Genomic DNA, 22,605 nt, shown 5'->3' on the forward strand with positions numbered 1-22,605 from the left:
TTTTAAATATTAATAATACAAGTTTATTGTAAGGCAGAGTCCAATTTAAATTACATCATGGTACAAGCTCCCTTCTTTCTCTTTTTCACCTTATTCATAATTTGGACAGCACAATCCATAAAGCTCTCCTCAACATTTGTTCTAGTTTTTGCAGAAGTTTCAAAGAAGGTAATATTTCCAAACTTTTTGGCAACTTCACGTCCTTCATCTGCTGAAACAACTCGTTCATTCTTCAAATCTGCCTTATTACCAACCAAGACAACTGCTGTCTCACTTGCTAAATTACGATATTCATCAGCATTGTCAAATTCTTTAGCTTGAGCAATTTGTTCAAGGAATGAATAAACTTCATCAAATGAATTCCTATTAGTGACACTATAAACAATGACGAAACCTTCTCCTTGTCTAATATATTGATCACGAAGTGTACTATTTCAATGTGACATTTCCACACAAATTAAAATGATCGTTAGTTTCCAACATGATATATAGTGACACATACCAAAATTCTTCCTGTCCTATTTACGTGCCAACAACAATCACACAAAATATTTGGAAATTATTTGACGTTCTCTATGAACAACAATTTCCACACAACAACTTACCAGCAGTATCCAATATATCCAAAATTACTGGTTTTTTTTCAATATGTGTATCTTTTCGGTATCTTCATCATCAAATATATTAAATTTGTAATATAAATATATATTAACAATTATCATATGTGTTGATTATGACAATAAATATTATATAATAAATAATTTAGTGTGATGATGTAAATTTGATGATGTAAAATTTGTACAAATCCACAAATAATAATAATAACAAGAATTGTTATTCATGATGAATTTCTAATAAATTAATAACATACGAATCTTCCAAGGTCGGATCATATTGTTCTACAAATACATTTTGAATAAGTTGGACGATGAGAGCTGATTTTCCTACACCTCCTAATTTCCATGTTAAACATTCCAATAATTTAGACGAAACATACCTGAACCGAAAACAACAATTTTCAATTCTTCTGGTTGCTCCTTTGCGTTCTTGTCCTTCTTTGGTGGCATGTATGAAATATTTTATTGTTATCGTGTAAATGTTTGACAAGTGGCATGGGACAGGGAACTGTTTTCCAATATTCCTTCGGAAGATAAGCTGAACTGTTAATATTATTGTAACCGGTGGCCTTTCAACTTGTTTGGTCAATTGTTGATTGGTTTGATCAGATCTGTAAATCGATAGATCTGTTAAATGTGTTGTAAATATTATAAGTGTACACAACAAGCATTGAGAATTAACTGATTATAAATTGTTGTTGTTGTAATAGACTGATAGTTGCACAGTTCCAATTGTAAGCTGTTTCACTTTTGGAATTAGGCGGTTAAGTGGTTATTCGAATCTTCAACGTGAGATTTGTGAGAGGAGTGATTCACCCTCAAGATAATTTTGAAAGTGCTTGAATTTCTTTAAACGAATCAAAAGGAAATTTGCTAACTATTTCTTCCAGTCCAATAAAATATTAATAATATTCGAAAGGGATAATGAAAACCATTCACACAGCCATGGTTGCAACAAAGTTTCACCCACTGATGCATTAACAGAATATCTAATCACGAATCATCACCTTAATCTACTATCTCTGCAATGGCTTGTACTAATTCATCATTACTTTCGTAATTCTTGGTTTTTCATTCTCACTATGAAAAGGGTTAGAAAGCAAATATATGGGGAAGGTGATTTTCCTCCTAACCTAATTTACACTTTAACTCCAGGAATGTTTGGCGTTTACCTCCAATTTCCAATCAAACATCCTCAAAATATGGGATTCTGTATCCGAAACTAATTGAAAGAATTTAAATAACCACAGTAAAAAGAAAAAGCAACACCGCATCATTAAATATATTAACTCACATTACGCAAGCTTTGGATTTCTATCACCACCTTGCTTGTGTTTCTTCTAATTAATACGAAACTGTTGCTTTCACTCATCATCAATTTTACCTTGTACTTTTAACACAATAGAGATTAATAGACTCACACTAACAACAACCAAATACTAATACCACAAATGTCATCATTACCCATCTCCTATACCGGCTATTGTGACGACGAAAGCAACAGAGAATCATCACATCTTGATTCCCAGTCCATCATCCATACTATTGCTCAATAATAATAGTCCTCATTCTCATCATTTGCATCATCCACAACAACACCAACAGCAGCATCAACATCCAAATCATCACAATCACCGATCCATTACCATGAGTATGCTTCAACATCAACAATTGGTCGAGTGTTTTGCTCAAGATCAGATCGATCTGGAGAGCGTTTCATCGTCCTATTGTTGTTCACCTCCGTCTGCTTCCTCCTCCATGCTACCTGCTACAGCTGCACACCATCACGATGAAACAACTTCTTCTTCTTGTGGCTCGGCTAGTCTTGATGTTGGTAGAAATAATTATCTGCACCATCATCATCATCAGAAAGGTTCCTTCGACTCGTTCGATTCCAATCATACGAATTCATCATCGGTATCGGCTGTTGTGGATGAGCGATTATTATTATCATCATCGAGGAATGATTCCTTCTCTTCCTTTCATTTGATGGAGGAACAGCCTATTTTCATTCATTCACCATCCAATTCTATTTATTCACCCTCAGAGGAACATGTTCTCTCATCAAGCCTTGATAATAATAATAATGCGATAACACTTAATAACAATTCTAACAATTCTAATAATGATAAAGTAAAAGAGTTCAGCAAGTTATCATTTACTAATAACAGTACTAATAATCAACATTACAATAATCCACCAACTATTCGATCATCTCCAAGAGATATCAAATCAATTGCCACAAGTAAAGTTGCCTACTCTCTCAATGATACCAAATCTACTCAATCCAAAGGTCAGATCGAAGAAGGAATATCAGAATTGGAACAATTATTTGCCTCTAGAAGAGCTTTCAATTCACTTTCGAAAAAGTATTCAACAGATAACTTGCTTAAAGAACAAAAGAAGAGAAACAAACATTCCACTGATAAGGATCATTTACTATTGCTACAACAGCAACATCAACCTTCTTTGACAAGTGCCTCTTCATTTACTGCCACTACTTCTACATCATTCCTGGAACCATCCTCCAATGCCATTCGTTCAACCAAGTCAACTTCATGTCTTTCACCATCTTCCCCAATTAGTGATTCATTTGAAGAGATCAAGTCAATAATTCAAGCTTACTATAATTACGAGTCCTTTGTTGAGAGTGCAGATGGGAGAGAAGAATTAAGATTATATTTGAGGAAGAGACATAATGAAGAGATGTTATTAATGTTGGAAACTAGAATTACCTTTCTGAGTTTCTATGAGGAAGGTTCTAATTTCTATGTGGGAAGAAGAGCTCTGTTAAAAGTGAAAGAATTTCAAATGATTTATTCTCAATTCATTGATACCAATTCTCAATTCTGTATTAATATTGATTCAAGTATAAGAAACAAATTTGTAAAGCTCAACCCTCGAGTGAATAAGGTTAATACAGAAGAAGAGGCTGCTCTTCTAGTGAAGGAAATTGATGAATGTTTGGACACGCTTCATTTTAGTGTATCACTTCAGGTCAAGACTGAAATTTTCTCACAATTCAAAAAAACGGAGGAATTTCAAACTTTCATTCTTTCAAAAATTATAGAACTCCAAGGAAAGAAAGCTTGGGAAGGACTTGAACGTCAAAATGGTACATCATTACATGACAGTCCATCCAATCATGGAGGATTTTTCTCCTTCCTAAAGAAAAACCCTCAAAATTCAGCCATCAAGAAATTTGAAGAGAAATTAATTGAGGAATTTCTGATAGAAAATGAGCTCGCTGAATATTGTGGACAATTCAGAAAGAAAAAACTCTACACTCTAAGCCAAATCCAAAACTACTCTTGTGATGATTATCTAAAGTTGGGTGTTATCAAAGTTACTCATCAGACCCGATTAATTCGTCTCGTTGGACAATATTTCAAATCCTATTGTAATAAGAATTAATAAATACATCATTCCCATCACCTCATTCCAGTGTTGTATTCATGAAATTTCTCAATCACTTGATGAATAATTTTCACGTGAAATCTTGCATTATCCTAGGCAATTAATATCACCAAATATGGTCATATTTTTGGTAGTGACATAATTTCAAAAGCACATTTTTTTGCAGTCCAAAGCGAAAAACTCAAAAAGCATTTTTCAACGTATTTGTATGCATCGCTTCGGAGAGATGAACATGTGAGAGAACAAATCCATGTGCCTTATTAAAATTGTTCTGTTTTAACCTCCTTAATGAGCCTATAACTGTAGATTCGTTTTACAAGTTTTCAAATCGTTTTTTGCATCCTTCTCGAAATGTTGGTGTTGTATAGATTTTTATCCTTCACACATGTGTGATCATCAGTTTGATTGTCAAATGTTACAGCAATTGTTTAACTATTTTATTTGACAATCTCACAAATTGAATTAATGAGCTTATTTCGAAGTTATTAAATTCACCGAGATGAAGAATCATCATTTTAAAAAGGTGCCTCATTAACAAACTCAATATCTATTCGAATCAAACGATCGATACAATCTAACAACAACCAATTAATTGTAAGGACCAATTATACATGACGATACAGTTCTTTTGATTCTCAATCTTGTTTCCTAAAGAGATAACATCCCAACTGCTCTACCTTTTACAAAACAGAGTTTTACTGTGGTGATTGTTTGTTCGCCTCTTTTGTCCAAAAACGTTTTTCGCCGTGTTTTTTTGGTCAGCCAAAATACAAACAAACAAATAGATGGCAATAAAAGCAGTTTCTTTTGGAGAATATCATCATAGCACTATAAAAAACAACGAAACAACTCACTCTCTGGTGACAAAGACGACCACAACTCTCTATTCTCTCACTGCATCATCTCTCTCTAATTGTTATAGTCCCTCATCATTTCTCATCGTTCATCATCAGCAGAGCAGTGTTCCCAATCATCAGTAACACCACATCATCAGAGAATCTAATGTCCTCACCAACAACTCACTCTAGTACATCTGGCACTAGCGATGAAGCCATGCCAAATGGAAATCCTAACGATTGTACTTGTCCTACAAATATTAATAATAACATTGTTGGTTCCACTATTATTGATGAAGAACTCATCAGGAGAATTGAGGAGGCTCATCAGAATGACCCTAAAATTATTCAATGTTGTAGTACCAATGAAAAGACTGATATTAAACCAATGCAACAAACCCATGCATTTGAGCAAAAGGAGCTCGATAGAACTCAACAATTACTTGAAACGGCCCTCATTTCTATTATCCAAAAGTATCAAGCACCAAAACAAGAACAACAACCAATTATACCAACACCTCTCCCTGTTACTTTACCTCTACCAATAACTATTAATCCACCTAATGTTCTTCAAGATATGATGTGTGCTGCAGGTGAAAAGAAGGCTAAAGAATCACTTGATCAAGTAATTATCTTGTCATTACTATCCGGTGTTTTTGTTGGTTTTGGTGGTATTGCCTCAATGAAAACTGGTGGCAGTATGGCCGGATGGGATGCTACCAATCCAGGTTTTGGAAGACTGATCTTCTCAGGTGTTTTTACTGTCGGTTTAATGTTGGTTATTGTTGCAGGAAGTGAATTATTTACTAGTAATAGTATGGTTATGTTTGTTGCCATGTTGAGAAGAAAGGTTAATGCTTGGCAATTGTGCAAGAATTTGGTTATTTCTCTCACTTTTAACGTTTTGGGCGCTTTTATTATTTGTTACTTTTTAATGTATTTACCAACTACAGAAAAGGAAATGCACACGGCTCCATTTGTTACGTATGCCAAATCTCTCGGTGAAAAGAAAGTTTCTCGTTCTCATGGTCTTACTATTCTCTTGGGTATTGGTTGCAATTGGTTGGTTTGTCTTGCTGTCTACATGACCTATGCTTCACATATTCTGGTTGACAAATTGATTGCCTTATTCATGCCAATTTTGGCCTTTGTTGCTGGTGGTTTTGAACATTCAGTTGCAAATGGCTTCTTTATTCCATTAGCAATGTTATACGGTAGTCCAATTACCATGTACGATTTTTTGGTTACCAACTTGATGCCTGCCACACTGGGTAACTTGCTTGGTGGTGCCTTCTTTGTTGGTATGTGTTTCTGGTACACTCATGGTGTTAGACTTGAAAATATTTACTACTTTGATACCAAATTTACCTTAAAGGCAAGAGAAACTATTGCTAGACCAATTTTGAATTTGTGGGATAGGGTTGCTGCTCTCAACCCATTCCTCAAGCAAGAAAATCAAGCTCAATCTGCTATTGAGCTTGCTGATCAAAAAGTGTAAATAATTAAGTTTTTTTGAAGAGTGTAAAATAACAAGGTTTTGTAAAATAAAAGAAAATTCGAATGAAATCCTTCTTCACTTTTTACTTGTACTGGAAAATCTATTGGTTGAGTGTGAAAGTGCAATAAACAATCCTAAATTCAATAATGCCAGAGTTGCACAACTGCTCAGTGAATTTGGCCCGACCAAAATATTTCCATACCTCTTGTCATGAGCATTAGAAACGTCTGATAAATATTGAGATAATCCACCCATGGCCTCATAAATTCCTCTAGCAAATGACGATATAATTCCATAATCACGAATAGTATTGGTCTCATTCTTAATCTTTTGTGTTACAAAACAAAGTAGAGGTGAAAGCAAAGTATGACTTAAAACCATTGGAATAACACCCCATCTCGAATTATTTGCTCCATAATTAATACCTGCCAATGTAAGAGGTACATTCCACAAGCCAGAAATAAATCCAATCAACATTGAATTTTTAAAGAATTCTAATGTATCAATAGCATCCTTCCTCTTTTCAAGCTTTTCAATTTTGATCAGTCTATTCCACATAAAATCTCTCCATCCTCTTTCTTCACCCCAATAGCAAAGAGTATTCATAGAAATACCATGACCTAATGATAAAAAGTAGGAGCTTAAAAACAGGGAAGTATATTTTTTCTTCTCTAAGGTTTCTATTAATTGTTGATTTACCACTGGATCATGTTTATATTCATCCAAAACTAGGTTCGATGTGGCTGAATATTTTACATTAGGCACCAATCGATTACCAATTAGAATATTTATGAATGGAGTGAGGGAGGTCAAGAGTAATAATCTAGGAAATGATTGCTCAATAAATAGTTTCTTTAAAAAATTATAAAATCCAGAAAATATTCCCCTTCCATCCTGTTTAGATTTGCGAAATGGAAGAATTGTACTATCTTTCTCATATACAGAGTGGTCATACTCAGAAATTCCAATCCAATCCAATATCTCAGCAATAACAGCTGGTGAGTAAATAGTCGTAAGGAAAAAAGCAATTTTTGTTAATATTCCACTCTTCTCCAATACATGCGAATAATCATGAGAGCAAATAGCCAATCCACTCATCACCACTCCATTACAGGAAATAAATCTAATCACATCCCTCCTCATGCAATCAATTGTTTTTTCCACATTCTTCCTATCGAAAATCATATTCTCCGATTCCCTTTCCCTCATCAAACTCTTCATCATGTAATAAATTTCATTCAACACAGCAACTCCCAAACTTCCCTTCAACATTGCCTTAAGAAGAGTAGAGTTTGATATTCCGTTATTTCCCTCTCCTCCATGCTCCAAAAAACAAATCAAATCAGAGGAAATTTTGGCGAGAAAATCTTTAGCTTGAAGAGACATTTTTTTTAATATATTCTTTTGTAAACTTTTGATCTCGTGCAATTTTAAGGTATTTAAGAAGGACATTTTGAATTCGTGTTCATAATGTCGTCATTGAAACGTGGCATGATGTGGTTTTTCAAAAATTTAAATTCTCTTTATTTTACAAAAAAAGGCCGCATTTGCACATTTCAATATTATTGAAAATGATGATTATTAAATAATGACATTTCCATTTTCTTCGATACTTCTCCACATTTCATTACTCTCCTTACAGAGGAATCCTCTCTTTTCATTAATCTTGATATATTTCGTACCAAGTTTGAGGAAACTCTTTGCTCTATCTTTCAATATAGTCTTCACTACACCTCTTGGAATATTTCCTTTGAAATCCAAATAGAAAATCTGAGAGTAACGACATGTATTCTCATCGATTGCCTGGAATGCCCAACCACCCATTGAAACTGCTCTGACTACGCCCTTCTTTGGTTCACTTGGTGCCTTATTTGTTACACAACTCTTCTTACCAATATAGTAAGTATTGGTTGATGTATCAAATACACCACTGGATGAGACAATAAATTCTCTTGGATTGAATGGCCAAACTAATTTGTAAATTTCTCTTGTCACTGAAGAGGCCATCAATGAAGAACCAGTTACTGGTCCATCTGTTGCCTTCTTTTCAACATAATTCAATTGTTCAATTTCACACAAATTACCATCATATTGCAATCTGTATTCCTTTTCAAAAATTGTATTCATAACATGCTTAATATTAAATGGAAAGGTACAATCAAATTTGAAGAAATTCAACCCAATTGACTCTCCCATATCATAACTCTTTTTTGAAAAGTAACATTTGTGATGTTTGCTACTTCCAATCACTTCCCATTCGTTAGGATCATAATTTGAGAGTTGCATCTTTAAGAACTTGAAATCGTTAATGCTGAAACTTTCATTTTTCAAATCACCCAAAGATTCTACATAGAATAATTGAGAATCTTCTTTAACACTACCAATTTCGTATAAAACTTTCAATGGTTGAGTTTTAAGATAGGTTTTAAAGTAATCACTCTCAAGAAAACTCTTGAAATTATTCTCTTTTAAGCTTAGCAAGACCGATGATTCAACTTCATCAAATAAATTCTTTGGACAATTGAGACCGTTTGTAGAATTTGATGATAAATTTGAAGCAGAATAATCTGTTGTTGGAGATTTACATCTATTTGCTATGGTAGAAACACTTTCCGAACTCACTGATGCGGAATCTGTACTGTTAGTTGAATCGAGTGAGTGTCTGGAGACGAAAGGAACAGGTGACCCATTCGATTGTGGACTATTTGGATTGTTATTGTTAGCATTACCTCCTGTTGAAGTTCTAGCAGAAACGATTGAAATTGGTGAAGAAGAAACATTATCTGGATTGAGAACCTTTTGAATCTTGTTTCGAATATCACCTCTCAAGTTTAGTTGTGTATTTGCACCTTCGGCAATAAACCTCTCAAACAAGTCGTGTGCCATTTGAAATCTCTTTCTTTCATGTTTAACTTTTCTGTATTCATTTACACATTCTAAAAATTGACAACTTTCTCCATTGAAAGTGGCGCCAAGGTATCCTGTGAAACATTTAACAGTTGGAGGATGGTCAAAGATAGCTTCAAAATAAATAACGAATTGGTCAATGTCTTGGTCGACAATGAGTCTATCTTTATCATTGAATGACATTTAAACTATTATGTTTCGAATAAAAATTGTATGGTCAACACTTGTATTAACTTGTGTAGTAGAATGGATGCGCAGTTGTGTATTCAATATAGGTGAAACACAGTGTTAAGAGAGGTCGGTTGTTTTTTTTTGAATTATTTTCTTATACACATATTCGATACCTGCTCAATAGCTTTTCCTCACAGAACAGTTGGGTTTATTAAACAAACTCAGCAATGCGAAATGCAGAATGGAAACGGGTTGATGTGTTTGAGAGATTCCAAAAAGCAATCATCACATCAAACACCTGTCGCCGGTATTTTTATACGAAATTAGAAGGAAAGCCAGAAAATGTCAACTCTTACCAGTTGGGATGTTATTAATACAGATTGTTTGTGCTTTAGATATCGTGGTTTTAGGGGATTCTCTTATCGTCTAATTAACACAAAAACAGTAAAAGCCATTGATATAAAAAAGATAACAATACATTACTGTCTAATGGGTTTTTACAAAGATTTACAGTTGGTTGATTGTAAAGAAATCCACATTTTAATTCAATGGAAGAGAAATGAAGAGTGGAGTGAAATCATGAACTACTTTCGAATGTGAAAAAAGTTTCGTTTTACCATTTAAAATTTTTTTAGTGTCCCAGCTTACCATTACCGTCAACACTTCCAATTTTGTAGTGAAGGCAAAAACTCAAAACCTACTGGACGTGAAACAAGTTTAGCTCCAAGAGGAGTGTAGTTTGTACTATTATTTAACATGATGATGACATCTTGAACATTTGGAAAAATCCAAGTTCCTATTATTATTGTAAACAACCATTCAACTGGACATTAATTTCTAGTGATGATCCTCTCATCATCAGTGAAAATAATGGACATACTCATTTAGTGAGAGATATTAATGATTGTAATGAAATGGTGTCAGTATCAGCAAACTCATGTTCTGTGTTGTTACATAGATGACACAGTGTTGATAAATTTGATGAAAGATTAGTAACAGAAATCTTTTTGTTTCTTCAGAAGAAGAAAACTTATCTTCCATTAAATTGTCATTAATGAATTGTGGCATACTAGGTTTTATTGATCAAATACACAACAGACAACCTTTACATGTTTGCCTTAATAATTTAATATCTAAATAAATGGAAAGAACATAATTTTTTTATTAATATTTAAAAAAAATAAAAGTGTTACGAAAAGTATTCTTTCCTTCAATAACCAACAACTTCTACAATAGAATCGAGTTATTCTCCATTAACTACTTGTTATTCAACAAAAGAAATATTACAATCAATACTACAACAACAACAAATACATACAACAATCAAGTCTTTTCATAGCAAGATGAAATTAATTGATATTGGAGTAAATTTATGTGATGATATGTTTAAAGGAATTTATAATGGAAAACAATCTCATGATTCCGATGTTGAACAAGTTATTCAGAGAGCCTTGGATAAACATGTTGATAAATTGATGATCACAGGAACTTGTTATCAAGATATTCTGGAGGCTGTTGAATTAATAGAAAAATTCAAGGATAAATTCCCTAATAGATTGTATACCACTGTGGGTGTACATCCGACTAGATGTAATGAATTTAATCCATCAAATGATATTGATCATAGGAATGCCTTGTTGGAAATTGTTAAGAAACATAGAGAATATATTGTGGTGAGTATTGTCTTGATATTTGATTCTAAAGGGTGAATTAATTAAATTTATAGGCTATTGGAGAATGTGGATTAGATTATGATCGTCTTCATTATTGTGAAAAGGAACAGCAACAGAAATATTTTGAATTCCAATTAGAAATGGCAAAAGAAACTAAATTGCCACTCTTCTTGCACAATAGAAAGTCAACACATGATCTTTGTGAAATTTTAAAGAGACACTATGATGATTTGGGATTATTTGTTGTTCACAGCTTTGATGGATCTTTGGAGGAATTAAAAGAATTGCTCTCACTTGGTGATAAAGTGTTCATTGGAATTAATGGCTGTTCTTTGAAAACAGCTGAAAATTTGCAGGTTGTTAAGGAAATACCTCTTGATAGATTATGCATTGAAACCGACTGTCCATATTGTGAAATTAGACAAAGTCATGCTTGTTGGAAATTGTTGCAAGAGAGCAAACCATTTGTTTTTGATTCCAAGAAGAAGGAAAAATTTGAACTTGGTCAACATGTCAAGTCCAGAAATGAGCCAGATAATTTAATGTAAGTCGCAATAGTATGAAATTCACTAATTTTCATTGAATAGTAACGTATTGAAGGTTATTTCAAAAATCAAAGAAATATCAGAGGAAGATCTTGCAAAAATCACTTATGAAAATACCATGAAAGTTTATTTCCCAAATCTTTAATTGAGGATAAAAATAATTTATTTCTCATTAAGAGCTAAGGTAATATCCATAAATGATCGTTCACCAGTTGTGGAATCAGCAACATTCTTCAAATTGGATGCTCTTTCTTTCAAATCATCAACAAATTTAAGATTGGAAAAGCAAATTGATGGACCATCATTATGCTCATTCTCATCTTCACAAGAGGCAGCCATTGAAATAGCTTCGGTTTTCCATTCAGAGATTCTACATTTGAGAACATCAACTTTGGCAATCATATTCTCATATTGCCTGCTTTTTAGTTGATCCCTTATGTCAATTAGTGAGTCGTGTAATTCCTTTTGAATGTTATTAGCTTCAGACCACTCTGTTTCAAGAGTATACACTTCTGTTGGTTTGCTCTTTCCCTTAAGTTTAACAACATCGACGAATAGACAGAGGAACTTTGTTTTAGCTTGTTCATATGTTGATTGACCAATCAAAACAGTAGTTTCATATCTCTTATTAAGAGTTTCCAATCTACCCGCAGTATTGACGCTATCTCCAATAGCTGTATAGTTGAATCTTTCCTTAGAACCTACGTTTCCTATCATGGCATTACCTGAATTCACACCAACTCTAATTCTGAGGTCCGGCCAATTTTCTGCCTTACAACGAATCCTCAACTTTTCGATTGCAACAAGTGCATCTAGGGCTGCTTGACATGATTTGTTTTGGTGATCATCTAGCTGTTTGAGAGGGTGAGAGAATAGAGCCATCACACCATCACCAATGAATTTGTCTATTACGCCTCCATTTGATTCAACAGCTTCTGTCATTATTCTGAAATATTCTGAGAGGACTTTGAGTAATACTGAAACAGTTGATGATTCTGAAAAGGTTGTGAAATCAGCAACATCACTGAATAGAATTGATGTTGAGCAATTCACGACGCCTAATTTAGCTCCGATGCCATTTCTCACAATATCTTTAACAATATCTTTTGGAATATATTTCATGAAGGAATGAAGAGAATTCTTGACTAATTTCGTTGATTGTTGCAACAAATCTAATTCATACACAACCTTTAAAAGCTTTGAGGTTTTAACTTCTTCCACTTCCAATTTAGAAATTTTGCTCATATCCTTGGAGACTTTCAAAATAGAACGAGTAATTAATTGAGTGACAATCATGGCTAAAACAGTTCCAAAAATAATGAAAATAATGGATAGAGATAATAGAGCTGGATCACTTGTCATTACTGTCTTGACAAATCCATAATTTACGGTTGCTTGAATAATTATCCAATCTAAACCATGATCATCCTTGATAAATTGTACAGATACTCTGTATTGATCTATCTTGAGAATTATGGTAGAGTTATCAGACGAGAGGGTTGCCATATCTCCATTTGGTCCAATTATTATTTTCTGACTCATTAGGTAATCCGAAATCTTTGAAAAGACACTTGTTGTTTGATTCATATGTACTCTATTATTATTGGCATCTCTAGTTTCATAACCCATACTTGTACTAATCAAATAACCTGTTCTCTCAATAATTACAATGTCAATGGATTTAGTTTGGATATCAAGGTTAGCCTGAATAGTTTCATTAAGGATATAGTCCAATTGATACAAGTCATAATGGGCCCCAATAATCTCTACTACAGATTGTTTTGTGTATGTACCATTACTGAGCTGTGTCATGTTATAATTATCATAATCCAAAGTTGTAGCAGCTCCCAGAGATAGGCATTTGATGAAGAAATTATTAAAGACAGTTGACCATTGATAGCTTGGATAAGGCGCCTTCAATCCTGCCTTATACCATGGTCTAATTGTTGGATCATAATTCGGAATTCTCATTGATTCTGTAACTGGTTCATAATAGGTATTATATGAAGAAATTACAACCTCTGCTTGTGGATTTCTAATTTGAACATAATGTCTCGAATTTGAACCTTCTACAGCAATATAATTTTTCATTGAATTTCCATAATAGAGAATGGTGGTTTGAGGAAATGCAAGCTTTCAAATAGTTATTAGTACTTTTGAATAGTTTGAAAACGAACCTTTGTTGGTGCAAACACTCTAATGACTCTTTTAACCAAGCCATCAAGATCAAATGGAAGCATATCACCATCCATTCTCCTCTGTAACATAAAACCTTCTCTTATCTGATGAAGAATGGTCGAAGCTTGACCCATATGATTCTTAATTTCTTCAGAAATATTATCCTCTCTAATACTTGCAATATCATTGATGGATTTTTCTCCACTGTTTACAAAAAAGTAAGTTGGCAATTAGTACATTTATAAACTAACCTTGAATAAATCAATAATAATAATGAACCAATACAAATAAAGGTCTGTAACAAAAATACAATAATGAGAATGTTTTGTAATGAATGAAATGCTGGACAAAAGAATTGAATAAATCGCCTTGACGCACTCTTGTTTTCCTTATTGAATGCCATTACAGCACCAATCGACGTGTCAGAAAACGATGAATGCATTGATGAGGATTGAGTGTCTGATGATGCAGCACCAATGAATTTGTTATCTGGATCTACGGTGATAGGTTGAATTCTCATTTTTTTTCTTTAATTGTAGATATTGGTTGACAAATTATTGCGGTATAGTTTATGTTTGATTGATGGTGAAATTAAAGAGATACAGAGCGATACTGAGCTTGTTCTATTCCCTTCATTATCCCTCGAAGTATTTACGATTGACATTTATGGGTTGTTTCGGTAGATGAGCTATATTAGGCGTTTGTTATAATAATTAATACAAGCAACCAATATGGTGAACCTAAGGGTAATATATAGACACTTAATCAATAAGTTTCAAACTTGAAAACAAAGCCAACAGCTTTTAAAGCTTTAATAACCAACTACAAAACGTGTCCGATGAGACGGAATCGAACCGCCGACCACAGGATGACAGATTTTTCTTGCTACAGTCCCATGCTCTACCAGCTGAGCTATCATCGGTTTACACTTGTTGGAATTAGTAAGGTAATGACCTCTACATCTGGTTATTAGTGATTTCGTCAACCACCTTAAAATCATAGGATTGACAATCTAATCTTCCTGAATTTATTGAATTTTATTTTGTTTCTTTGTTTTATTAAAGTTCCATTCATTTTCCCAATTTTCATTGTGTTCATTCCATTTCAAAAAAAAGAATCCAGAAAAAAATGCACGACGATGAATGGTATCAAGTTATTGACTTTCTTACGGAGAGTGATTTTCCATCTTTCCTCTGTGTCTGTTCTGAATGGAACAAATTACTAAATTTTTGTATGCAAAAATCCTGGTTTTGGATGGATAGGCATATTCGGTTTCTAAATACTCGAATTAAACTATATTCAGGTTTAATTGCCGTGGATTCGAGTCATTATAGTGGAATGAGAAGATTTCTAAAGATGAGAATTGATCATCACTTGAGGAAACTAAAAGAATTGAGAGAGGAAAGGAAGATGAATTATATTAATTTTAAAGGGAAACATTTTATCGCAGTGAAAAAGTATGAAGATTCTAATAATTGCAAGCAAATGATTGATTATTTGAAATATAGACCCACTGCTGAAAAATTGAGTTTAGAATGCTTTTTAAAGAGGGATACTAGCAAGTTGGTTTCGTACAAGTTTGGTGAAATTTTCCAGTACATGTTTGAGAACTATATGAACAGTTATCATTACAGGAAAGTGACAATGGATGAAATGACCAATTGCATAATACCAGACCTTATTTTACAAAGGGAAGTTTCCAGTTTGCAATTTTGGGATGCACTACTTAACAATCATCCCAAGTTGAGGTTTGATTCAGGATCTACCTTTTTAGACTTTTTCACTTGCATTCTAAATGCAAAATCAAATAGTGATAATCTTGACGAATTAGTAATGAAATTCTTGAAGTCTAATGAATATAATGGATTGGATATACTCTCTGTTCCAATTCAGTTAAGGTTTGCTAGAAGAGTAGCTAAAATATTGAAAGAGAATAATGTATCATTTATACATTCCCGAGTTGGATATAGCTCAAGGAGATTTAGAGATATATCAATCACTAATCCAGTCTTATCTGAATATTTGGAATATCTGTCAAGTAACAGAGTGATGCTTTCAGATTTCCTTCATGAGGAATTTATATTTGTGGGAGGAGTTTACAAGTACTATTTATTTGCCGATTACAAGGTTGATATTTGTGGTAAAAGTTCAAATGGAGTTAATTGGATTATCAATCTTGTTGATAACTTCCCAACAGTAGATGTCATTTATTTCTTTACAAGTACTTCTTTTAAGGGAATGAGACTTGATTGGACAAAAATCGACCCAAGCAGAAAAATACTCGATCGACTTATTCTTGGAGCAAAGGATCCATCAGAAAGATTATCGATCATTAAGGGATTTCACAATAAGAATGTAGACTTTTCAGATTTATTACTTGCGAAAATTATTGACAGTAGTGTGTATGGAAATGATAAGAAATCTTCAATCATTCGTGAGACTATTGAGTATCTATTACCTATTATTACTTTTGAGAATTCAAATGAACAATTTAAACAGTATTATGACATGAATGTCAACAAGGTAAAAGGGAATAATTGGAACGGAACAGATTTCAGATTAGAATTGTGTTTTAAGGTTTGGAAAATTATTGGATGAAATAAAAAATTAAAATTATGGAAAACCAAAAATCGATTACCGACAATGGGCTCGAACCCACGACCCCAGGATTAGAAGTCCTGTGCTCTATCCAACTGAGCTATGACGGCTTCACATTCATTAAGAATATTAAGGCACAACAACACCAAACGAATTATCCTAATTTCGTCAGCTTTCGTGTGTAATGTTTTAAATTTAAAAAAAATGAAATTACTTTCTAATTTCAAAACCTCTCAACCACACAACAATGAAACAAATATCTTTCCCAATCTTTCCAAAACTCTGGTCAAGCTTACTTTCAAGCCTCTTCCCAATCCAAATCTACACATTCCCACATATGTCAAAGCAATAGAATTCAATCATGATAGAACCCTCCTAGCAATTTCTAACTATTACGGGGTTATTAGCATATTCAAAGTTATTGATGATAAAAAACGTGAATCCACCAAATTTGAATATTTTTGCTCCTTTGACCTTTACAAACCTGTTAGATGTTTAAAATTCATTGATCGATTGAAATATATTGTTTGTGGATGTGATTCGAGTAATGTACATGTGATTGATTATGACAATAATGTAGAAATTACAAGATTGCCTTGTGATTTTGGAAAATGTCGATCTCTATTAGTTCATCCTAAATATCCATTCATAATGGCAGGAGGTGATAATGGGAAAATTATTATATGGAATTGGGAAAAGAATTTCGCTATTGAACATGTCCTGGCACCACCAAAATTTATTTTTGATTTATATAGATATGTTATGTCCATGTCTATGAATTATTTCAATTCAGATATTGTAGTTTCTGGTTATTTGAATGATGCCATTATGGTGTGGAATATTCCTTTTAAGGAACTGAGTGAATACAGAAACAAAGATAACACTAGTTTTATCAAAACATCGAGTAAGTTGTTGGAAACATTTTAATGTTAAATGAATAGACAAACCAAAACCAATTGGTAAAACTATCAGGACTAAATCAACAGTCAATTGTGTAGATTGTTACAGAGGATATGATTACAATAGAAGAAATTGGTTTGTTGCTTCTTTTGATGATGGAACCACTCAAATATTCGACAGTAAAACATGTCAATGCATTGTGAAACTATCTCAAGTTCATGAACAACCTGTTACAACATGTATCTTTGAGGGTGATTTCTTATTTTCAGGATCAGAAGATGGCCAAGTATATATGTATAACTCTACAAATGGCTTTAAATGTATTAGAGATATATCATGTTCTGCTTCAGTATGGTGTATGCAAATTGACAAGTCAATTACAAATCATGATAAATTGAGAAATGAGTCTTTTACTAAACTTTCAATTGGAAGCACAGATAATGCCTTACATTATGCTTTTAAGAAGGAGTTTGAGGAGTATCCTGCATTGAAAATTAATCAAGATCCCAAGTTTCATGATGTGGAGATTGTAACTAGAGTATCTAATGTGTTGATAGTTGACTCATTCAAATACCACATGAAACTAGCTGAAACTGATGCAACAGCTCAATATCATGTTGGAATAATGTTGAAAAATGGACAAGATGTAGAAAAGGATGAAAGAGAAGGTTTTCAATGGTTATTGAAAGCTGCCAAGAATGATAACACCCTTGCACAATTTGAGGTTGGCATGTTTTACCTGAACACTGATAAGAATTACGAACGTGCACACAAATGGTTATTGAAATCTGCCAGTAATGGACATGATGAGGCACAATACCAAATGGCATGCATGTTTCATGAAGGAGTTTGGGTAAAGCAAGATTTTACACAAGCATTTGATTGGGCATATAAGGCAGCTCAACAACATCACAGTATGGCAATTCAATTTATCATTGATTGCTATAATGGTGGAATTGGAGTGAAGAGAAACTTATTGGAAGCTAAATTGTGGATGGAAAAATTAAATCAACCAAATCAACAAGTCAAGAGATTTAAGAATGCTTTTGAAACTTTAGGAATTGAATATGATAGTGTGAAGGGAAAAGAATTAAATGAAAAAGCTACTGGAGAATTTGAAACTATTGACAATTTATCCAACCTATTAACACTCGAAACCGAGTATGAGAAGATTACCAATTATACGATTGTATTCTATGCCTATTTCATTCAATTCAACACCATTCAAAGTCCACCAAGAGATAAGTATTATCATATTTTGGTATCATTGTTCGAATTGGCCAACCACTTCAGTAATGATGAATGCAAAAGGAAAATATTACAAGTTTCTAATCAAATCCTGAGATGTTTTTTCCTTTTCAAGATGCAAAGTATGGATTATGTTTCGATTGACATTTTGCACTCCTTTATTGTGTATGAAGATTTGAAATCTCTTGAATTACCACTCTACCTCATCAAATATTTGATGAATGTTCAACATATTGAACTCTTTGCCAAATGGAAATTACAAAATAGTGGTTATCAATTCGAAGGTCCATGGAATGATATGATAATTGGAAATGAATTATCCAATCACAGTTTCTATACTAATAAGTTGGAATCTTTTGAATATGTTCCACCCTTCTTGTCCATTCAACACAAGGATGGAGAAGTAACAATAATTAGGAACACCAAGAATTATAATTTGAGAATCTTTATTGAATTTATTGGATTGGAAAATGTTGGATATCACATTGTAATGAGAAAGCCAAAGGAAACTGTCAAATTGACTCCCTTAATTGAATATTTCGAAATAAGAGGAGTTCTTTTTTTTTACAAGTAATCCAAAACATTCAAACAAGAATCTTTGCTGACGAAATAATCAATTAGATTTGTAGTAAATGAGGAAGCTGACCAAGAAGATTTTGAGAAAATTCGTACACCACATGGGCCTTCAATCCATACAGTCGCCATGTATAACACATATTGTTTGTGCAAAAACATGAACAAATTTGAAGAGGATGAATCGGAGCCCTCACAAACCAAGAATGGCAAATTTACACCTACCGTAAAATTGTTTGTAAACAACCTCAGCCAACTTGGGGATTGTTGGTTTTGCGACTCCAACGAATTCCATCCACCCTTAATGTGAATTTAAAAAAACAACATCAAAATGGATCATTCCCAAGTTAACGTAGAGCTTGCTCACCAACGAAACCAACAAGCATACGTGGTGGCTAATTCACAAGCAAAGATTGCCAACCTCGATAACAATGAATTCTTAAACCAAGGTCTGATTAAGAATGAGTACTTTGCTGATGGCAACACAATTTTTATTCTCATCATGAAAATTCTATTGAATATTTGCACTTTGGGTTTATTTTCACCAATTGTGGTCAATATGATAACTAGAAGATCGGTAAGGAGTATGGTTATTGGCAATAGACGTCTCCAATATGATGATGGTGGTGATTTGACCATGGCCATGTGGTGTTACCTTGATAAGTTCCTTAATATAATAACATTGGGTTGGTGGTACTTGCTCGGATTCAGCCACAAGTATTACTTGTCCAAGTTTGATGAGAAAATTACCTGGGGTCCACCAGCAAAGACCATCAAAACCAATTACTTTAATGATTCCATTGTTTGGGAACCTGTTGATGATGGAAGAGGTAGTTTTAAAATCTTCTCTGCTTACTTGGGTGTTTGGAATGAATTTGCTGGTTTCATGCTTGGTGTTCTCAACTTTTTCTTCTTGGGAACTCTATCTCCTATCAGTGTAAAGTTTTACTTTTCCAAGTTATTGAGTAAGGTTCGCTTGGGTGTTGGTAAATTTGCAGTCATTCATCCACACATGATTGAAAGCATTGATAATCATAATAGGGATGAATTTAGCCCAATTCAAGTTCCGAGAGATCAGATATATAATACACCATACCCAGTCTCTTATTTCCCACAAATGGAAGGCCATGGCATGTATGAGTTAAAGTTGAGATTTGTAGCTGATGTTTGTGATATGTATGGATTTTATTGTGGCTACAATTGTTTAATGTACATTACTTGTGGTTGTTTCAAATTGTGTTCATCTGAATATTTGAGAAGATTTTTGAATAAGAAGGTTGGTGTTCATGTTGAGCCAATAAGTATTACAGTTCAACCTTAATAACTTGATATTAACAAACAATAAAAGCACCATCAGGTCCACTTCCGATTTAAATTATAATTATTAATATATATATTCATTTTCCATAAAAAAAAAGAATTGAAGTAAGAAAAAACAAAGCTTAAGGCTGTTTATATATCTTAGAAAAAACTCCCTTCATATCAACTTTGGCCTTATTCAACATGAATGGTTTTTTCACAAGAGGTAAGGTGAAAACTGCCGAGTCATCAATGAATAAAGTATTCAGGGCAATTTGTTGTGGTCCTGTTTGATTCAAATTTAATCCATTGTTTGGATTGATGCTGAATCTTGGAGAGTTGCTACTAGTGATGGTAATTCTCATTGCATGTCCTGTAATTCAGTATTGAAAATTATAATGTCGAATATATAGAATTGATAACAAACCTGGATTGAAAATGTAAGCAGTTGGCCACATGGAAATAGTAATTGGATAGATTGTTCCTGGCTCCATCAATGTCTTTTTCACATTGCTCTCTCTCCAACGCATTCTCAAAATGGAATCTCCCAACAACATGGATCTACCATCTGGATATCTTTACATAACAATTAAAATTTCCACAAGAATATTAAAACTTACACATCTGAAAATCTAACAACAAAATCAGTATCAGTACAATTGCTTGAAACCTTAAAAGATACAGACATTCTTCCAACAATAAACATTTGATCCTTAAATGTATCAGATGTAAATAAGATGTTATCTGATCTTTTCTCATTTTCTCTTTGATCGTATGGTCCACAAGTTGGAATCATTAAATTATTACCTCCAATCGTTGGAGTTGGATTACTTGGATTGTAAACGTATGGAATTTTACCTGGATTAGTTTGAACTCTTGGTTTTCCAAAGTAGGTCATGGAATCTTGATTGGAAGCAGCTTGCAATTTTTGATTAGATGTCAACACAAATTCAATTGGACGAGTTTCTGGGAAATCCTTCATTGTAACATAGAAATTACCCATTGTACCAGACTCTACAGAATCAGGACCCATCATATAGAAAGTGACATAATCAAGAGATGGAAGAGATCCATACTTGAACAAGTATGGACAAAATATTTCAGGATGCAACATTAAATCAGTACCTACACAGTAAATTAATTTCCAAAATCAATTGTTACTTACCTGGGAAGGAAATTTGAGATTTTGTACAATGTCCAGTTGGTAACACAATGAGATAGGTGTCATTAGGTCTATTCTTTCTATACATATCAAATGCGTTTAAGGTTCCATTAAGGAACAAATCAGCCCATCCAGAAATATGCAAAGAAGGGAAAGTGACATTTTCACCACTCTTCAATGTGACAGGTTCCCAAAATTCACTATAACTTTCATGATCTAAAACTTTTTGAACAAATTGTGGTTGATAGGCATAAAACTTTAACCAATAGGTCAAATCCTGTTGCCTGAAAGCTCCTCCTTGGAAAACAAAGTTATAAACATCAGCCGTACCAACAAGTAAACATTGACCTTTCAACCAATCAACTTTTTCTCTTGTTTGGAAATAGGAAGCAATTGCATTTGCTGAGGCACCAACAGAAAACACATTACCAGAAAATCCTTTTAGATTTTTGGAAAGATATTGAATGGTAGATTGTGAATCTTGCCATTCAGATCTCCACATATCATATTCACCAGTACTATTGTGACAACCTCTCAAATCTTGTCCAGCATACAAATACTGAGCTGAATTTAGAACCATTCTATCATCACTCAATCTTCCTTGACCATACGGTGTTCTCTCAAAGACAAGATCATGTGGCTTATCTGCATTCAAATCAGGATCAGGATACGACACGATAGTATTCAACTTGGCAGTTCCATCACTCGTCGGAATCATAAATTGCAACATGTTTTGCGATTTTGAATCACATCTTGCCACCACTCCAATCAACAAGACAATAATTACCAATATTTCCATTAACAATAATTTGTTCATCCGTGTTGTTGGTGTCATTTTTCGCAACAAGAGGGAGGACTCTATTTTTTTTGAAATTGAAATTGATAACAAACCTTTTGGCTGTTGTGTGTTTTGTTATCTAATCATGATTTTGGTGAAGGTTCAATAATTTCTAGGTCAATGTAATTTCACAAGATGTGCCTTT

The 22,605-nt window shown here is 33.5% G+C and overlaps 11 protein-coding genes and 2 non-coding genes across 13 annotated transcripts; 6 read left to right on the forward strand and 7 right to left on the reverse strand.

The window, feature by feature from the left end:
• Positions 1 to 50: 50 nt before the first annotated feature.
• NAEGRDRAFT_69615 (ras family small GTPase) lies at positions 51 to 1,067 on the reverse strand (the record flags this gene model as incomplete). The annotated part of the gene is made up of 5 exons (XM_002675236.1): positions 51 to 429; positions 503 to 518; positions 606 to 667; positions 872 to 953; positions 998 to 1,067. 5 exons carry the CDS (start codon positions 1,065 to 1,067, stop codon positions 51 to 53), a joined length of 609 nt encoding a protein of 202 aa, XP_002675282.1.
• A 1,197-nt stretch (positions 1,068 to 2,264) lies between these two features.
• Positions 2,265 to 4,466, forward strand: NAEGRDRAFT_80393 (uncharacterized protein; the record flags this gene model as incomplete). Its single annotated transcript, XM_002675151.1, has 1 exon — positions 2,265 to 4,466. The coding sequence occupies one exon, from the start codon at positions 2,265 to 2,267 to the stop codon at positions 4,029 to 4,031; it is 1,767 nt and encodes a 588-aa protein (XP_002675197.1). The 3' UTR covers positions 4,032 to 4,466.
• Positions 4,467 to 5,087: 621 nt separating this feature from the next.
• On the forward strand, positions 5,088 to 6,368 carry NAEGRDRAFT_50436 (uncharacterized protein; the record flags this gene model as incomplete). Its single annotated transcript, XM_002675152.1, has 1 exon — positions 5,088 to 6,368. One exon carries the CDS (start codon positions 5,088 to 5,090, stop codon positions 6,366 to 6,368), a length of 1,281 nt encoding a protein of 426 aa, XP_002675198.1.
• A 75-nt stretch (positions 6,369 to 6,443) lies between these two features.
• NAEGRDRAFT_69618 (uncharacterized protein) lies at positions 6,444 to 7,754 on the reverse strand (the record flags this gene model as incomplete). The annotated part of the gene is made up of 1 exon (XM_002675237.1): positions 6,444 to 7,754. One exon carries the CDS (start codon positions 7,752 to 7,754, stop codon positions 6,444 to 6,446), a length of 1,311 nt encoding a protein of 436 aa, XP_002675283.1.
• A 115-nt stretch (positions 7,755 to 7,869) lies between these two features.
• Positions 7,870 to 9,578, reverse strand: NAEGRDRAFT_58557 (G protein signaling regulator). Its single transcript, XM_002675238.1, has one exon. It carries the CDS (start codon positions 9,456 to 9,458, stop codon positions 7,950 to 7,952), a length of 1,509 nt encoding a protein of 502 aa, XP_002675284.1. The 5' UTR covers positions 9,459 to 9,578; the 3' UTR covers positions 7,870 to 7,949.
• Positions 9,579 to 10,789: 1,211 nt separating this feature from the next.
• On the forward strand, positions 10,790 to 11,667 carry NAEGRDRAFT_50438 (uncharacterized protein; the record flags this gene model as incomplete). Its single annotated transcript, XM_002675153.1, has 2 exons — positions 10,790 to 11,119; positions 11,173 to 11,667. 2 exons carry the CDS (start codon positions 10,790 to 10,792, stop codon positions 11,665 to 11,667), a joined length of 825 nt encoding a protein of 274 aa, XP_002675199.1.
• Positions 11,668 to 11,826: 159 nt separating this feature from the next.
• Positions 11,827 to 13,755, reverse strand: NAEGRDRAFT_50439 (uncharacterized protein; the record flags this gene model as incomplete). The annotated part of the gene is made up of 1 exon (XM_002675239.1): positions 11,827 to 13,755. One exon carries the CDS (start codon positions 13,753 to 13,755, stop codon positions 11,827 to 11,829), a length of 1,929 nt encoding a protein of 642 aa, XP_002675285.1.
• A 921-nt stretch (positions 13,756 to 14,676) lies between these two features.
• NAEGRDRAFT_t419 lies at positions 14,677 to 14,764 on the reverse strand. Its single transcript has one exon. It is a non-coding gene; the product is annotated as a tRNA-Tyr (tRNA).
• Positions 14,765 to 14,970: 206 nt separating this feature from the next.
• NAEGRDRAFT_69623 (uncharacterized protein) lies at positions 14,971 to 16,440 on the forward strand (the record flags this gene model as incomplete). Its single annotated transcript, XM_002675154.1, has 1 exon — positions 14,971 to 16,440. The coding sequence occupies one exon, from the start codon at positions 14,971 to 14,973 to the stop codon at positions 16,438 to 16,440; it is 1,470 nt and encodes a 489-aa protein (XP_002675200.1).
• Positions 16,441 to 16,477: 37 nt separating this feature from the next.
• Positions 16,478 to 16,550, reverse strand: NAEGRDRAFT_t418. Its single transcript has one exon. It is a non-coding gene; the product is annotated as a tRNA-Arg (tRNA).
• Positions 16,551 to 16,644: 94 nt separating this feature from the next.
• On the forward strand, positions 16,645 to 19,162 carry NAEGRDRAFT_80396 (uncharacterized protein; the record flags this gene model as incomplete). The annotated part of the gene is made up of 2 exons (XM_002675155.1): positions 16,645 to 17,344; positions 17,382 to 19,162. 2 exons carry the CDS (start codon positions 16,645 to 16,647, stop codon positions 19,160 to 19,162), a joined length of 2,481 nt encoding a protein of 826 aa, XP_002675201.1.
• A 330-nt stretch (positions 19,163 to 19,492) lies between these two features.
• Positions 19,493 to 20,482, forward strand: NAEGRDRAFT_69625 (uncharacterized protein; the record flags this gene model as incomplete). The annotated part of the gene is made up of 1 exon (XM_002675156.1): positions 19,493 to 20,482. The coding sequence occupies one exon, from the start codon at positions 19,493 to 19,495 to the stop codon at positions 20,480 to 20,482; it is 990 nt and encodes a 329-aa protein (XP_002675202.1).
• Positions 20,483 to 20,593: 111 nt separating this feature from the next.
• On the reverse strand, positions 20,594 to 22,470 carry NAEGRDRAFT_80397 (peptidase S15). Its single transcript, XM_002675240.1, has 4 exons — positions 21,626 to 22,470; positions 21,081 to 21,585; positions 20,888 to 21,036; positions 20,594 to 20,833 (listed from the first exon to the last, which is right to left on the reverse strand). The coding sequence occupies exons 1-4, from the start codon at positions 22,455 to 22,457 to the stop codon at positions 20,604 to 20,606; spliced, it is 1,716 nt and encodes a 571-aa protein (XP_002675286.1). The 5' UTR covers positions 22,458 to 22,470; the 3' UTR covers positions 20,594 to 20,603.
• Between the last annotated feature and the right edge of the window lie 135 nt (positions 22,471 to 22,605).

The sequence above is a fragment of the Naegleria gruberi genome (genome assembly GCF_000004985.1).
Source record: "Naegleria gruberi genomic scaffold NAEGRscaffold_35, whole genome shotgun sequence".
NCBI classification, from domain to species: Eukaryota; Heterolobosea; class Eutetramitea; order Acrasida; family Naegleriidae; genus Naegleria; species Naegleria gruberi.

Coding starts and splice junctions, on each gene's coding strand:
- NAEGRDRAFT_58557 (XM_002675238.1), bottom strand. CDS start 9,458: ATGTCATTCAATGATAAAGATAGACTCATTGTCGACCAAGACATTGAC.
- NAEGRDRAFT_80397 (XM_002675240.1), bottom strand. CDS start 22,457: ATGACACCAACAACACGGATGAACAAATTATTGTTAATGGAAATATTG. Junction 21,037..21,080: donor GTTGTTAGATTTTCAGATGT/GTAAGTTTTAAT, acceptor TGTTATGTAAAG/ATATCCAGATGGTAGATCCA. Junction 20,834..20,887: donor TGCTTACATTTTCAATCCAG/GTTTGTTATCAA, acceptor ACTGAATTACAG/GACATGCAATGAGAATTACC.